This window comes from Spermophilus citellus (genome assembly GCF_964194105.1).
Source record: "Spermophilus citellus genome assembly, chromosome: 18".
Classification (NCBI taxonomy): domain Eukaryota; kingdom Metazoa; phylum Chordata; class Mammalia; order Rodentia; family Sciuridae; genus Spermophilus; species Spermophilus citellus.
This window is the reverse complement of record NC_138200.1, coordinates 53,661,460-53,676,809: the sequence shown is the minus strand read 5'-3', so window position 1 is coordinate 53,676,809 and position 15,350 is coordinate 53,661,460. Positions and strand designations below refer to the sequence as shown.

Genomic DNA, 15,350 nt, shown 5'->3' with positions numbered 1-15,350 from the left:
TAACTCCATCCATTTACCTGCAAATGCCATGATTTTATTCTCTTTTATTGCTGAGTAATATTCCGTTGTGTATATATGCCATGTTTTTTTAAAAAATATATGGAATGCTTTACGAATCTGCGTGTCATCCTTGCACAGAGGCCATACTAATCTTCTCTGTATCGTTCCAATTTTAGTATATGTGCTGCCGAAGCGAGCACTAAAAATAATATTTAAAGAAAAAAAAGATTACTTTTCATGCTGGGCATAGTGGCAGACACCTGTAATCCCAGTGGTTTGGGAGGCGGAGGCAGGAGGATTGAGAGTTCAAAGTCAGTTCAGCAATTTAGGGAGGCACTAAGCAACTCAGTGAGACTCTGTCTCTAATAAAATACAAAATAGGGGTAGGGATGTGGCTCAGTGGTCAAGTGCCCCTGATCCCTGGTAACCCCCCCCCAAAAAAAAAAAGATTACTTTTCATAAAGCATTCTAAAATTATAAATTTAAAAATAAGAAAGTCCAAAGATGATAGGAAGAAAATGTTGCAGAAAATCCAAAATAATAATTTAAAAAACTGTGCACCTCAGATAGCTGTTAACTAGTTATATGTCAAAGCATTCTAGTAATGTCTTAGGACACTGAAAATGAAACCAAGTTTTAATTATGTAACTCTTATTTTTCTAAAAGGCAAGTCTACTGATACCATAATCACTGGCAGTTTGTTCCTATACAAAATTATTTCATAAATTTTTATACCAAAATAAAAAACATATTTTATGAAGGAATCAATGCATTTATATTTATTACTCCAGGCAAAAAAATTAAACTCAACTGAATAGGTCATCATTTCTCCAGAGAAACTCAAAGCTCCTTTTTTTTTTTTTTTTTTTTTTTTTTTTAATTGGTTGTTCATAACATTACAAAGCTCTTGACATAACATACTTCATACATTGGACTGAAGTGGGTTATGAACCCCCAATTTTACCCCAAATGCAGATTGCAGAGTCACATCGGTTACACTTCCACAATTTTACATAATGTCCTATTGGTCATTGTTGTATTCTGCTACCTTTCCTATCCCCTACTATCCCCCCTCCCCTCCCCTCCCAACTTCTCTCTCTACCCCATCTACTGTAATTCATTTCTCTCCTTGTTTATTTTCCCATTCCCTCACAACCTCTTGTATGTAATTTTGTATAGCAATGAGGGTCTCCCTTCACTTCCATGCAATTTCCCTTTTCTCACCCTTTCCCTCCCATCTCATGTCTCTGTTTAATGTTAATCTTTTCTTCCTACTCTTCCTCCCTGCTCTGTTCATGGTTGCTCTCATTATATCAAAGAAGACATTTGGTATTTGTTTTTTAGGGATTGGCTAGCTTCACTAAGCATAATCTGCTCTAGTGCCATCCATTTCCCTGCAAATTCTATGATTTTGTCATTTTTTATTGCTGCATAGTACTCCATTGTGTATAGATGCCACATTTTTTTTTATCCATTCATCTACTGAGGGGCATCTGGGTTGGTTCCACAGTCTAGCAATTGTGAATTGTGCTGCTATGAACATCGATGTGGCAGTATCCCTGTAGCATGCTCTTTTAAGGTCTTCAGGGAATAGTCCAAGAAGGGCAATAGCAGGGTCAAATGGTGGTTCCATTCCCATCTTTCCCAGGAATCTCCAAACTGCTTTCCAAATTGGCCGCACCAATTTGCAGTCCCACCAGCAATGTACAAGTGTACCCTTTTCTCCACAACCTCTCCAGCACTTGTTGTTGTTTGACTTCATAGTGGCTGCCAATCTTACTGGAGTGAAATGGTATCTTAGGGTGGTTTTGATTTGCATTTCTCTGACTGCTAGAGATGGTGAGCATTTTTTCATGTACTTATTGATTGAACTCCTTTCTTTATAATCTAGAAAAAAAGACTCTTTAACAGAAGGCCATGCTCTCATTTCATGTGATTAAATGTAGTAAAGTGTTTATAAACTAAAATCTTTCTTCTTAAACTTTGCAGACAGCAGATATAGTAACATTACCTAAGTGCTTTATAACAAAGCTAAATGATTAAGTGTAACCCTCCAAATTATTCCATTTTTTTCCACTGGTAATCATATTTTTATTGCCCTGAATAGAAATCCCATAGTTTTCTCTATATCCAATCTTCCACCATATCCTACCATTTATTCTTTTAAAACAGTGACTCAGTTTTCTTTCCCCTGCTTCACCTCCAGAGATAGGTAACCAGGAATTGAACCCAGGGGCACTTAACCACTAAGCCACATCCCCAGCTTTTTAAAAAATTCTTAATTCTGGCACAGGGTCTCACTAAGTTGCTTAGGACCTTGCTAAATTGTTGAGGCAGGCTTTGAACTTGAGATTCTCCTGTTTTAGCCTCCTGAGCTGCTCGGATTACAGGTGTGTGCCATTGTGCTTGGCAAGTGACAATTTTCTACACCAATGTCTCTGTCGCTACAGAACTGTTTCCACAAGTCTCAAATCTCTGGGTACATAGGGACCTGGAAGGAGGCTCTCTAGGCAGGAAAAGGTCTCCAGTGGACTCTGCATCCTTTAGCAAGAATCACCCATTTTGTTCTAGGATTAAATCTTCCTGTTTGCCATAGGGTTTAAGAAAAAAGGCTGGCTTCTGGGCTGGGACTGTGGCTCAATGGGAGAGTGCTTGCCTGGCATATATGAGGCCCTGGGTTTGATCCTCAGCACCACATACAAAAAATAAATAAGATAAAGGTATTGTGTCCATCTATAACTAAAAAATATTTAAAGGAAGGAAGGAAGGAAGGAAGGAAGGAAGGAAGGAAGGAAGGAAGGAAGGAAGGAAGGAAGGAAGTTTGGCTGTTATCTATGAGGACCAAATAACTCATCATCATAGAATTGAGTTAAAGGTAACAGATGGACAAAATAACTATTTATTTATTTATATGTAGTGCTATGGCTCAACCCAGTGCCTCACAAGTGCTGGGCAAGTACTCTACCACCGAGCTATAACCCCAGGCCCAGTAATAGCCTTTTAATGAATAATTCCTTCACAACATGGTTTAGTGCGACAAATTTAATAAGATAGGAAACATCTTAAAGGCATTGTTCTTTCCAGTTCATTTATGAACTAAAAGAACTAGGAAAACAAAAACAAAAACAAAAACAAAAAAAACTTCCTCTCTGTTCCTACTGGAGTCACTCTCCCTCTCCAATGGTTATCACCTCTGGTTTGGATCACTGTTTACTACAACAGCTGTAGTTTTGTCTACCTTTGGTCTTTTGTCTTTGCTCTGCATCCAGTGCATATACTGCTGCCAACCCAAAATTCTGTTCCCATCATGTCACTTCCTGGCTCAAAAACAGATTGCATCAGTTCTCCACCCCTCTATCTCTTCAACCTCTCTCCTACTCTGTTGGCTTTTTCTCCTTGCTGTATAAATATGTCCCAACTCTTTCCCACTTAAAACAGAATACGAAACAAACAACCACAAAAGTAAACCTTCCTTCCATACATTATCCAACTATAGATCCGGCTTTTGCTTTTGTTTTTCTTTTTTGCTGAGCTTTTTTATTTTTGAGCAGTGCTGGGGATTGAACCAAGAGTTTCCCACATGCTAAGCAAGCATTCTACCACTGAGGTACACCCCCTACCCCTATTTGCTGGGTTTTTTAAAGGAATGTTCTACTCATTGTTTGCACCCTGCTGAAACAGCACTTATGAGGACTCCCAGGATCTTAGTTCTCTAATTATCATATCCAATGAACTTTGTAACTAGATTCTGGTTTTGTTTTGTTTGTTTTTTCTTTAGACACAGTCTGGCTATATTGTACAGACTGGCCTCAAACTCAAGATTTTCTTGCCTTAGCCTCCCAGGTAGCTGGGATTTAGTTCTCAACTCTTGCCTGTTAAACCATCACTGTATCAGTGTCTCCCAAACTTCCTCCTACCTCCTGGGCCTTACCTTTCTACATTCCTCTCCCTTTAATCTGGCTTTAAATGTAAGGGTTCTGCCAAAGGTCAAATGTTCTCTCTGATATGTAGATGCTATCCTACAATAAGGGGGTGTGGAATAAAAGTTCAATGGATTAGACAAACGGGAACAAAGGGAAGGGAGAGGGGATAGGAATACAAGACACTGGAATGAATCTGACAAAACTTTCCTATGTACATATATGAATACACCACAGTGAATCTCATTATCATGTACATCCAGGGGCTGGGGTTGTGGCTCAGTGGTAGCACGCTTGCCTAGCATGGGTGAGGCACTGGGTTCTATTCTCAGCACCACATATAAACAAATAAATAAATAAAGGTCCATCAATAACTAATAAAAATTTAAAATAAAAACAATAATAATAACATCATATACATCCACAAGACTGGGATCCTAATTAGAATAAGATATATTCCATATTCCATGCTTGTATAAATGTATCAAAGTAAATTCTACTGTCACATGTAACTAAAAAGAAAAACAACAACAACAACAAAAAAAAAAAAAAAAAAAAAACACCCACAAATGGAGATTCTACAGGATTGCATCCTGGCCCTACTTCTCTTTTTCATCTGCATTATTATCTCATGACTTCACACTTCATGGCTTCACTTGCCACCTGTATCCTGACATCTCATAAATCTTCGCTATAGCTCTCTGACATTTTTCTCAATTACAGAATTATACTTCCAACCAGCTACTGGCCTTTTCCACCACGATATCACACAAGTAACACAAATTCAACATGCCTAAAACCAAACCTCTTATCTTCACCCCAAACTAGTTCCTTCCTGTTCATTCTGGTCTCATAATTATCCAGTTTCCCAAGCCAGAAGTCCAAGACTTACCCTCCACTTCTTTTTCTCCTTAAGATCACAAACATTTAGACTTCTTGTTTCTCTTTAATATTTTTTCATCCTCTCAGTATCCCAGCCAGTCTCACTCTCATGACATTGCAATAGCATCCTAACTGCTTTCCCTTATCTCATGTCTTGAGCTCCATACTCCATTAATCATAGTCCACTTTTTACACTTTCTCATCTAAAGCACTTTGACGGCACTCTGTAGGCCTATACCTTTTTGACAGTAAAGCCATCAGTAAAAATTTGAGTATATTTTCAATGATTAAATATCTATTAATGCACAGATATAAAACATATATAAATGTAGAAATCAAGAAAGAGATAGAGATGAAATAAGTACACAAATATATCCCTGATTAAGCCATTTAACATTAGTACTGTTTGACTCAAAGTGCAAAATATTCTTAGAATGAAGTTCATTATTAATGACATAATATGCATATATATCTATATTTCAAATAGTCTTCTTGACAATTTCATTTTTCAGATTGACTTCCCAACAGATATAATTACCTTAAAATGTGTTAAAGAGCCCTCATTAGGGGGGCAAAAGACAGCTCTATCATTTTGTTATTGTTTGCAGTGTGAGAATTATCTTTAATCTATGTTTGTATGTTTATGTGTGTGTAAATCAGTAAGCCACACATTCATTTTGTGAAGATTAACTGAGCAAAAAGCAGATAATAACTTAAGTCCACTCAAGTAGGGTCAAGTAATCCATATAAACTGCAATACGACAATAGCAGGCAAATTATTAACATTATCACTATCAGCTCTTCTGTTTTGTGAAACATCCACTCTTCCCTTGAAACAAAACCTTTTATACTGAATTTGTAATGGTACCACCTATGAGGCTGAGAGAGCCAGTGCAGTAAATATTAATAAAGTCCAGTTTCTTCTTTTTGTCAACTTGCAAAAAAAATGTATATAAACTGTATTAGAGGGGCTGGAGTTGTGGCTCAGTGGTAGAGCACTTGCCTGGCATGTGTGAGGCCCTGGGTTCAATCCTCAGCACCACATATAAATAAATAAAATTTTAAAAATCCGTTAAAAAAAACTGTATTAGAGACCACTGCTTAACACTGCATAGCACTGGATGATCTGGCTTCTGCCCACTTCCCTGCCTTCTCTGCTTTACTTCTCTGAACAGTGACTTATCACTTTCTTACTTTCAACATGTTCTCTCATTGGACATCTACCTCTGTTTCCCAGACAACGTGTTCTCACCTGTATTAATGCACTTACTTCAACCTGCTATAATTGGTTTCTTTTTTTTTTAGAGAGATGAGAGAGTTTTTTTTAATATTTATTTATTTTAGTTCTCGGCGGACACAACATCTTTGTTTTGTATGTGGTGCTGAGGATCGAACCCGGGCCGCACGCATGCGAGGCGAGCACGCTACCACTTGAGCCACATCCCCAGCCCTATAATTGGTTTCTTACCACTTAAAAGTCAGAGATTACTCCCAATTTAAAATTCTCAGCATCTACCACAATAGCTTGTTTGCAATTGATACTTAATACTGACTGATAAATGAAAAAGGTCCAAATTCTGGCTGGCCTTCAAAGTCTTGTATTAATCTAGCTTCAATCTATCCAACCTTACTTTCTTCCCCTAAGTCCATACCAATTAGCCCATCACTTCATTTCCTTATCATATGTCATACTAATTTTGACTTTTGCTCAGGCTATCCCATAAGCTTGCTTGGACTGACTTCCATCTAGAGAAAAGCAGTCTGTCCCTCAAGTCTCAGGTCAAAACTTCCTCAACTCTTCGATTCCTCAATTGATCATTTCCTTCAGAGATCTCCACAGAGTGAGTACTACACATTTTAGCAATTATTCTCTAGGTGCTAGTCTTCTCTCCCCAGTTTCACTCTAAGTTCTCTGAGGCCAGGAACTGTCTTTACCTTCTTTTGCATTGATCTCACAGCACATCTGGCTGTGTGGTTATAGATGTGGGTGCCACTGTACAGGGCAGAAAGCAATGGACTAGGTATTAGACCAAGCTCTACACCAGTTCATTATGTAATTATTTTTGGAGGGAGGGGGTACTGGAGACTGAACTCATGGTCACTTTACCACTGAATTACATCCCCAGTCATTTTTTTTTTTTTGAGACTGGATCTTGCTAAGTTGACTTCAAACTTGTGATCCTCCTGTCTCAACCTCCAAATCAATGGAAGTACAGGCGTGTGCCCCAGTGCCCGGCTTGTTAGGTAATCTTAATTAAATTAACATCTCTGGCTGTTCATTCCTCATTGGTAAGATGAGGCTTTACTTTTTGGGGGGTACCAGGGATTAAATCCAAGGGTGCTCAACTACTGAGCCACATCTCTAAATATTTTATTTAGAGACAGGGTCTCACTAAATTGCTTAAGATCTTGCTAATTGATGAGGCTGGCTTTGAACTTGCTTGCAATCTTCTTGTCTCAGCTTCCTAAGTCTCTGGGATTACCAGGTGTGTGTCATCACACCCAGCAGTAGGCTTTACAATTTTTAAAATGATAGGCAAGATATATCTTCTTGTCCAAAGGAAACATTACAATCTCTCCCCTAAAAAAAAAAAAAAAAAATCAAGAGAAGCTGGGCACGGTGCTCACCTGTAATCCCAGCAGCTCAGGTGGCTGAGATCGCGAGTTCAAAGCCAGCCTCAGCCAAAGCAAGGCACTAAGCAACTCAGTGAGATCCTCTCTCTAACTAAAATACAAAATTGGGCTGGGGATGTGGCTCAGTAGTTGAGTGTCCCCGAGTTCAATCCCCGGAACAACAACAACAAAAAAAAAAGTAAAAAAGAAAAATCAGTTGAGATCTAAATTAAAGCCTGGTTATGATTCCTAAAAATGCTCTTCGAATTTTTGTAACCACTCTGTATTAGAATCAATTGACTTCTGATATTTTGGTGATAATTTGGAGAGCATATTTTAACATAAAAGGAAGGGATTCTCTTTAAGAAATAATCAGGCCACAGTGGCAGCTTCTCACATAAGTACGCCTAATTATCCAAATGAAACAAAGTAAGGCTAATTAAAGAAAGAAAGAAGTACAGAAAAACAAACATCCTTTTACTTTAGTAGTTCTTTAAGAGATAACTAATATGGGCTGGGGTTGTGGCTCAGTGGTAGAGTGCTCACCTAGCTCATGTGATGCCCTGGGTTTGATCCTCAGCACCACATAAAAATAAATAAATAAAGGTATTGTGTCCATCTACAACTAAAAAATAAATGTTTTTTAAAAAGCAATAACTAATGAATAAACATGCAAAATCTCAAAGAAAATATAGGGGCTGGGGCTATAGCTCAGTGGTACAGTACATGTGCAAGGCCCTGAGTTAAATCTCCAGTACTCCTTCTCCCTAAAAAAAAAATGTAAAATGTTCTTCCTAGGGGACTCTTAATTTTTCTAATATGCAATAAAGAAATCAACCGTGTGGGAATCCAAACCGACTTTAATTTAGGAGCCTAAAAATGTCAGTGGCAGGGCTGGGGCTGGGGCTCAGTGGTAGAACGCTCACCTAGCACACGTGAGGCACTGGGTTCGATCCTCAGCACCACATAAAAATGAAATAAAATAAAGATATTGTGTCCACTTACAACTAAAAAATAAATATTAAAAAAAGTCAGTGGCATTTTTTTTTTGAGAGAGAGAGAATATTTAATATTTATTTTTTAGTTTTTCGGCGGACACAACATCTTTGTTTTGTATGTGGTGCTGGGGATCGAACCTGAGCCAGGCGAGCGCGCTACTGCTTGAGCCACATCCCCAGCCCGAGTCAGTGGCATTTGTTATAAGTCAGGGACTTATAACACAAAAAAAGGCTTTATTAAATGTGATGCTCAAAATTTCAAATAATTTTAGATACAAAAATTTATTTTCAATTCTGAGGTTAAATTTCATACCAGTCAATTTCATCCATACATTTAACCATTTTCTTTTCAGCAGAGTTGATAACAGTATTTTTAGAAAAATATTCTGGCAGGGGATGTGGCTCAAGCAGTAGCGCGCTCGCCTGGCATGCGTGCATCCCTGGTTCCATCCTCAGCACCACATACAAACAAAGATGTTGTGTCCACCAAATACTAAAAAATAAATATTAAAATTTCTCTCCCTCTCTCTCTCACACACACACTTTCTCTTTAAAAAAAAAAAAGTGATTTTTCAATAAGTGAGAATTGCTTCAAAAATATTTTTTTTCTCAAATATCAAACCTTACAAACTGTACACTTTAAATAAACCATCTTCCCTAACCTCCCCTGGAACCTTTTTATTGTGTAGCCTAATTCAAGTTCAGTTAATTTCACAGCCTTAAATATATAAATTCTAGGGCCTGGGGATGTGGCTCAAGCAGTAATGAACTTGCCTGGCATGCACGGGACACTGGGTTCAATCCTCAGCACCACATAAAAATAAAATAAAGATGTTGTGACCACTGAAAACTGAAAAATAAATATTAAAAAATTCTCTCTCAAAAATAAATAAATAAATAAATTCTAGAAGCTTTCTGGATAAACCTTAATCTAGAGTAAAGGAATCAGCAAATTCAATATATAGTACCTGACAGGTGAATACAGTTACCCCATTGAGCCTAGAATCTGCATTATTAATACAAAGGCTATCTAATCTGCATACCTTTATATCAATGCTAACCGTCACTAGCTACAACTACAAGTACACACTTAATAGCAAGTCTTATGGTTTTGAGTACTAAGTGTAAATAAAGGAAGAGGAAAAATCAGATAAAAAGGAAACTAAACGAAAATTTAAGGACAAAACATTACCCTATCCAACAGAGAGAAGAAAAACAGGAACACAAAATTAGAAAACGTTGTCAGCATCCAAGAAACTCAAACTCATTCTTAACTCATTCATCTAAAACAATTCTTAACATATACATTTTTTTTTTTCCTGGTAAAATGAAGTCTTGGGTTTTAACAACTTGCTCTCCTAGTTTAGAGTGTATTTGTTAATTCACAGCATACCTTCATGACCAAGTCCTGCCTTCTTCAGACATTTTGCTATTATTGTTCATGCTGTATTTCCAGGGCCTAATAAAAGCACTAAACACATAAATCGTCAAATGAATAACAACTCTTAGAGGAAGGTATTATTACCACCCTGGTTTTACAGATGAGGAAACAAAGGTGTAACAAGATGAAGTAATTTGACTAGGAATTACAAACCACTAACCAGAAACAAACCCAAGTCTAACCACAAGTCCTTGCTTATACCATACTCTTAGTGGGCTATTGGCAGCATAACTTCTTTTTGTTTGTTTATTTAATTTTTTGGTACTGAGAATTGAACCCAGGGGTGCTTTACCACTGAGTTTTTTATTTTTTGAGACAGGGTCTTGCTAAGTTGCTGAAGCTGACCTCAAACTGTGCTCTTCCTGCCTCAGCCTCCTCAGTCACTGGAATTGCAGGCATGTGTCACTGTGCCAGACCAGAAAAACTTCTTAATATCTGGTACTTCAGTGTCTTACTGGTGACAGACAGCTCTCTCTTCTTAGGGAAGGCTCAATTTAACCTTTTCCTGGGCATTCTCAATCTCTGATTCCCCTTAGGGACCCATGTAGACTTCTCTCTCTTTTATGCTGGGCTCTCTCCAGACTACTAACTTTAACAGTACTTTAGCCCTTTGCTCTACTTCTGTCAACTCAAAGCTTATTGAGGGTAGGAATCAAGTATGTTGAAGTGCTCTGGCTCATAATTAAAGTTGATTTGCTGCTAAACATCCTATTTGCAAAGGACAAGCCACTATAAGAGAATGGTCTGGCCCAAAATGCAAATATTGACAAGGAGGAGAAACTCAGGCTAGAAATTTCCTTCTTGGATTCATGTAGCTCTTCTCCTTCATGAATAAAGAGTCTATGAATTTCTCTGTAACCCATCAATAATGGCCCCCCCCCAACAAAAATATAAATAAAACAAAGATATGTGTCCATCTACAGCTAAAAATAAAAAATAAAGAGCAATTGTTTTATTAAAAAAAAAAAGTTCAGATTTTCCAGGTGTGCTAGGCACACCTGTAATCCCAGCATCTTGGGAAGCTGAGGCAGAAGGATTTCAAGTTCAAAGCCAGCCTCAGCAATTTAGCAAGGCCCTAAGCACCTCAGCAAGACCTTGTCTCTAAATAAAATTTTACAAAGGGCTGGGAATGTGGTTCAGTGGTTAAGCATCTCTGGGTTCAATCCCTGGTACAAAAAAAAAAAAAAGAGTTCAGTTTTCATCCTTCATCACTCTGCATTCCCTTACACTGCCACAGTCATACTGTTTACCCAAACTTTTACCTATCTCTGAACTCCTAACTTACTGAGGGCAGGAATTGAGTGTCCTCAAGTGCTTCTGGCTCACAGTAAACTAATAATAAAGTTTATTATAGGGCTGAGGATGTGGTTCAGTGGTAGAGCACTTGCCTGGCATGTGTGAGGCACTGAGTTCAATCCTCAGCACCATATAAAAAAATGAATTAATTAAATTATGGTATTTTTTTAAAGTTTATTATAAACTTTTTGGAATACCAAAAATGTATTCTACCTTTAATCAATCTTTATGTGTGGACAAGTATGTTGTCTCTAATTGACTGTACCATTCCTTTGCTAGAATGCTTTCCTTGGACAGAAGATGCAAATTAGAAAACAAAATCACTACTAATCCTTTCCCCTTGGAGGAATAAGAGGAAAGAGTCAAATAAATGTTTGATGGATGAATAAATGAACGAACAATCCCTAAAAATTCCTGAGACAAAAAAGAACCCTTTAGCTAGGTTCAGTAACCTCTGGCAACCAGAAACTAGCTTTCCTTCACTTGGGGGTGGAAAGAATGTGCTTGAAATTCCCTGCCCACACCACAAAAACAGCATCACTGTGCTACTGTACTATGTTAAGGCAACTTTTTCAAATATTGAATGAAAGGACAATATAGTGTGAAAATTTCAAGGGCTAAGAATAAACTTATTTATTTATTTATTTATTTATTTTGGCAACAGGATCTCACTATGTTTGCCAGACTGGCCTCTCTTAGGCTTGTGAATAGCTGGAACTACAAGGTATATCACCAGACTCTATCCTGTAAAAGTAGTCTACCTGAATAGAACAACATCTTTCAACATTGAAAGTTTGGGTCATTAATTACTGTTTTCTGTGATTTTGTGAGAGCAATTTTATTTGTATAACCCTACACTTAAAAAATACAACATCATAAATCCACCATACTGACTTAACACACCTATATGAACAAGAACTGCTTGACTTATACAAAATAGGAAAATAGAACCTATGTGTTAGGTAAAAAGGCATTCAATAAATATGCTATTATGCTGTCATCTGTAAACCTTTCTAAAAGCACATGTGGCCTATTTTAGACTAATGAATACTAGTAAGCATTTATTACATAGTTTTCATTTCACTGGTATGAATACCAGGTTCAAATTATATCTAAACAAAACCCAGGTTTTGTTTGTTTTTACATGGGATGTGAAGGGTTGAACTGTCTATCCATTTAATACTATATGAGTTGTATGAAATTTCGTATTCTCGCTTGAAGAATTCATAACAAGTGTTTAGCTAAACCAATTTCAGGATACATGTTTTAGAGTAGAAATTTTTTTTACACAATCTGTAATTAAGTCACGATCTGTTATTTTACTCCTTTTATTAACACTACTTTCTGAGCAATGTCTAGCTCCACATATAAGTAGACTAGGATATAGTAAAGCTGGGACACTGAAATTTCACAATTGCAGCACATTAAATAATTTCTTTGCAAATTAACATTTTCCAATTATTTACAAGCAGATTTATGTTAAAATTGGGGGGGATATTTTGTCGTTAGACTTCTGGCTTCTCAGTTTATAGAAGACTGCTCCCTCCCCAACCCTGTCCCCTAGCAGTTCCCTCCCCTGCCAGGAATTTCTCCTGACTCATCTTTGCCCATCTTTAACCATCACTTCCTTGGAGAACTGGCTCAAGATTCAGCTCTTTGAAAAAGTCCACACTGGGTATGCCCATCTCCACCAACTTAATTCCTAACTTTGCATTCCCTTGGCACTTATACATACTTTGCACTACAAAAATCGAAGTCCTCTCTCTAACTTATTTTGCACTTTTTCTATCATTTCCCCAACTAGAGACCAAGAAGGAACAGCATCTTCTTTTATATTATCTTTTACAAAGCCAACAATAAATGCTTCTGGAATATTTGAATCACCAGTGAAATATTTGAATCATCAGTTTTTCCATATTCTTCATTTTCATTACTCTATTACCAATGACAGGCATGAGTCCGTGAGGAGAGGAGAGTTAATTTTTTAATTTTATTTTTTGAGGGGCCTCAAACATGTTAGGCAAGGGCTGTAACAGAGCCACATCCCCAGCCCCGATGATGGGATTTATTTTTGCTTCATCCCACAAATTCATAATAAAATATCCAAACACAGATCATATACATACTTTTAAGGTAAAGAATAATCTTGGCTATCCAAACATTTCTTGTGATGTACCATTTCAAGTTTCTTATGAAACGTCTCCTAGTCTTGAAGCAGCATGCCTGTCAGCGGTAGGAAGCTGGCACCAGTCTCTTGCAAAAGGGGCAAAACTCTAGTTGGCAGTAAACTTTCAAACACGTGAGCCTCCACTGTTAAACAAGGCTCATTAACCACACAAACTTGCTGTTTCAGCTCTCTGGCTTCAATGAAGTGCTATGATCTCCTTTAGTTGTTGTTGAGAGCCAATGATGGGTTAAATTCCCATAAATTAACCAGCACTTTGATGGTTTACCCAAGCATACCGGTGGCATCGGAGTGAATGGCTCGCTTTCTTTCTTTCTTTTTAATAGACCCGCCCGCCTGAGAAGCCAGAATGGAGTGAAGAAAAGAGCCAACCCGGCATTTCTTAGCAAGCAAAAGGAGAACTACAGAACTGGAGCCGATCGGCCTCCTCCTAGTTCTTAGTGTCAGCTTATCGTGCAGAGGGGGGAGCTTCACAAGCTGCTGCTCTTTGCTAAATCTCAGTCGAGTTCCTCGGGGGCAGCAAGCCACACTTAGGCTAAGGCTGCCCAACTTTTCCTGCAAGGAGCATCAGTTTTTCCATACTCAGAGACCCAGAAAGGGGGGGTTGCAGTGAGGGGCGGAGGGAACCGGTTCGCCCCGCAAAGGGTAGCAGAAACAAAGTACGCGCGGGTGAGCCTAGGCCGTCGCGGCCGCCCGCCCGCCCGGCCCCGCTCACCCGCCCGGCCCCGCTCACCCTCGAGCAGCACCTCCTTGCCCGCGCGCTTCAGCGCCTGCACGGCCTGGTCGTGGGTGGCCTGGCGCAGGTCCGTGCCATTCACCGACAGGATGGCGTCGCCCAGCTGCAGCGCCCGGCTCTGGTCGGCCGCCAGTCCCGGGAAGATCTTGGAGATGAGAATCGGCATCCGGTTCTCGCGGCCGCCCTTGATGCTGATGCCCAGGCCGCCCGCCTCTTGCTTCACCACCCGCACCCGGCGCACTGGCGGCGACGCGCCCGCCTCTCCCGTGGGGCCCCGAGGCGGCGCGGGCGGGCTCGGGGGCCCCAGGCCGCGGCTCGGGCTCCCAGGTAGCGAGTCGCCGGCACCGCCGCCGTTCGGGAGGCCGTTGAAGGCGGCCGCCGCCGGCCCCAGAGTGGGCTCAGACTCGGCCGCCGCGGCGTCGCCCGTCAAGCTCAGACACTCCCCGCTCAGCTCGGCCACCACTCGGACCCAGCGCTCTCTCAGGAGCAGCTCCACCAGCCCCGCTTTAGTGGCCCGTGTCCACACCGCCATGGCCGGCCCCGCTCCCGCCGCCTCAGTCGCCGGAGCTACCCTCATTCTAGTCAGGCAGCCTCCGCGCTTCCCCCTTCCCGCCCGAGGGGGCGGGCCCAGCCCCTCCCCCGCGGCGATTCACTATTCATGAGGGCCACGCCCACCTTCCGGAGGGACGCGGAGAGGCCGGTGCTGAAGCTTCCGGGAGGTAAAGAAGTTGTCCGGTCTCTCTCTCGTTCACATCCCCAGCGCGATGGTGTTCTCACCTTCTCCCTCCGTTTGTTCCCCACATACCCCCAAATTCCTGACCTTTACCAAAAGGGCTGTTTGGACACGAAAAGCAAAATCAGCATGGAGCACATTGAAAGCTTGCAGGACTTGGGTGGTACGTTTATTCTTGCTTTGACTGGTTCAATCCATATGTACTGAGAGCTCAGCCGGTTTATCTCCCAGCGCTCCTTTTGAGGCCTGGGAGATAAACTAAATAAAATGTACCACAGCTGAGGGCTTGTGGTCTTGTGGGAGAGAAAAACAGAACCAACCAACTAGGTGTAATACTATGTGGTTAAGAGACTGTAGAAAACTTACCCAGAGCACAATTAAAAGAACATTTGGATGGGCCTGGAGTCAACTTCACAGAGGTAACAATGGAGGAAATAGTTAAAGCTGCAAGGGTTTGAAGGTGTGAATGCAAGACTTTCTCACCCTGCTTTGTAACATGTAAATAAAGACCTGGGGTCTTGTGTCCATAAGCCCTGCAGCCACAAT

At 40.1% G+C, this 15,350-nt stretch overlaps 1 protein-coding gene across 1 annotated transcript in view; it reads right to left on the bottom strand.

The window, feature by feature from the left end:
• SNTB2 (syntrophin beta 2) overlaps positions 1-14,692 on the bottom strand; it is an 80,709-nt gene extending 66,017 nt beyond the window's left edge. The window contains exon 1 of the mRNA XM_081275524.1: positions 14,069-14,692. Within this exon, the coding sequence (XP_081131650.1) occupies positions 14,069-14,648 (580 nt within the window). The 5' untranslated portion in view covers positions 14,649-14,692. The remainder of the gene's footprint in view (positions 1-14,068) is intronic.
• Positions 14,693-15,350: the final 658 nt, after the last annotated feature.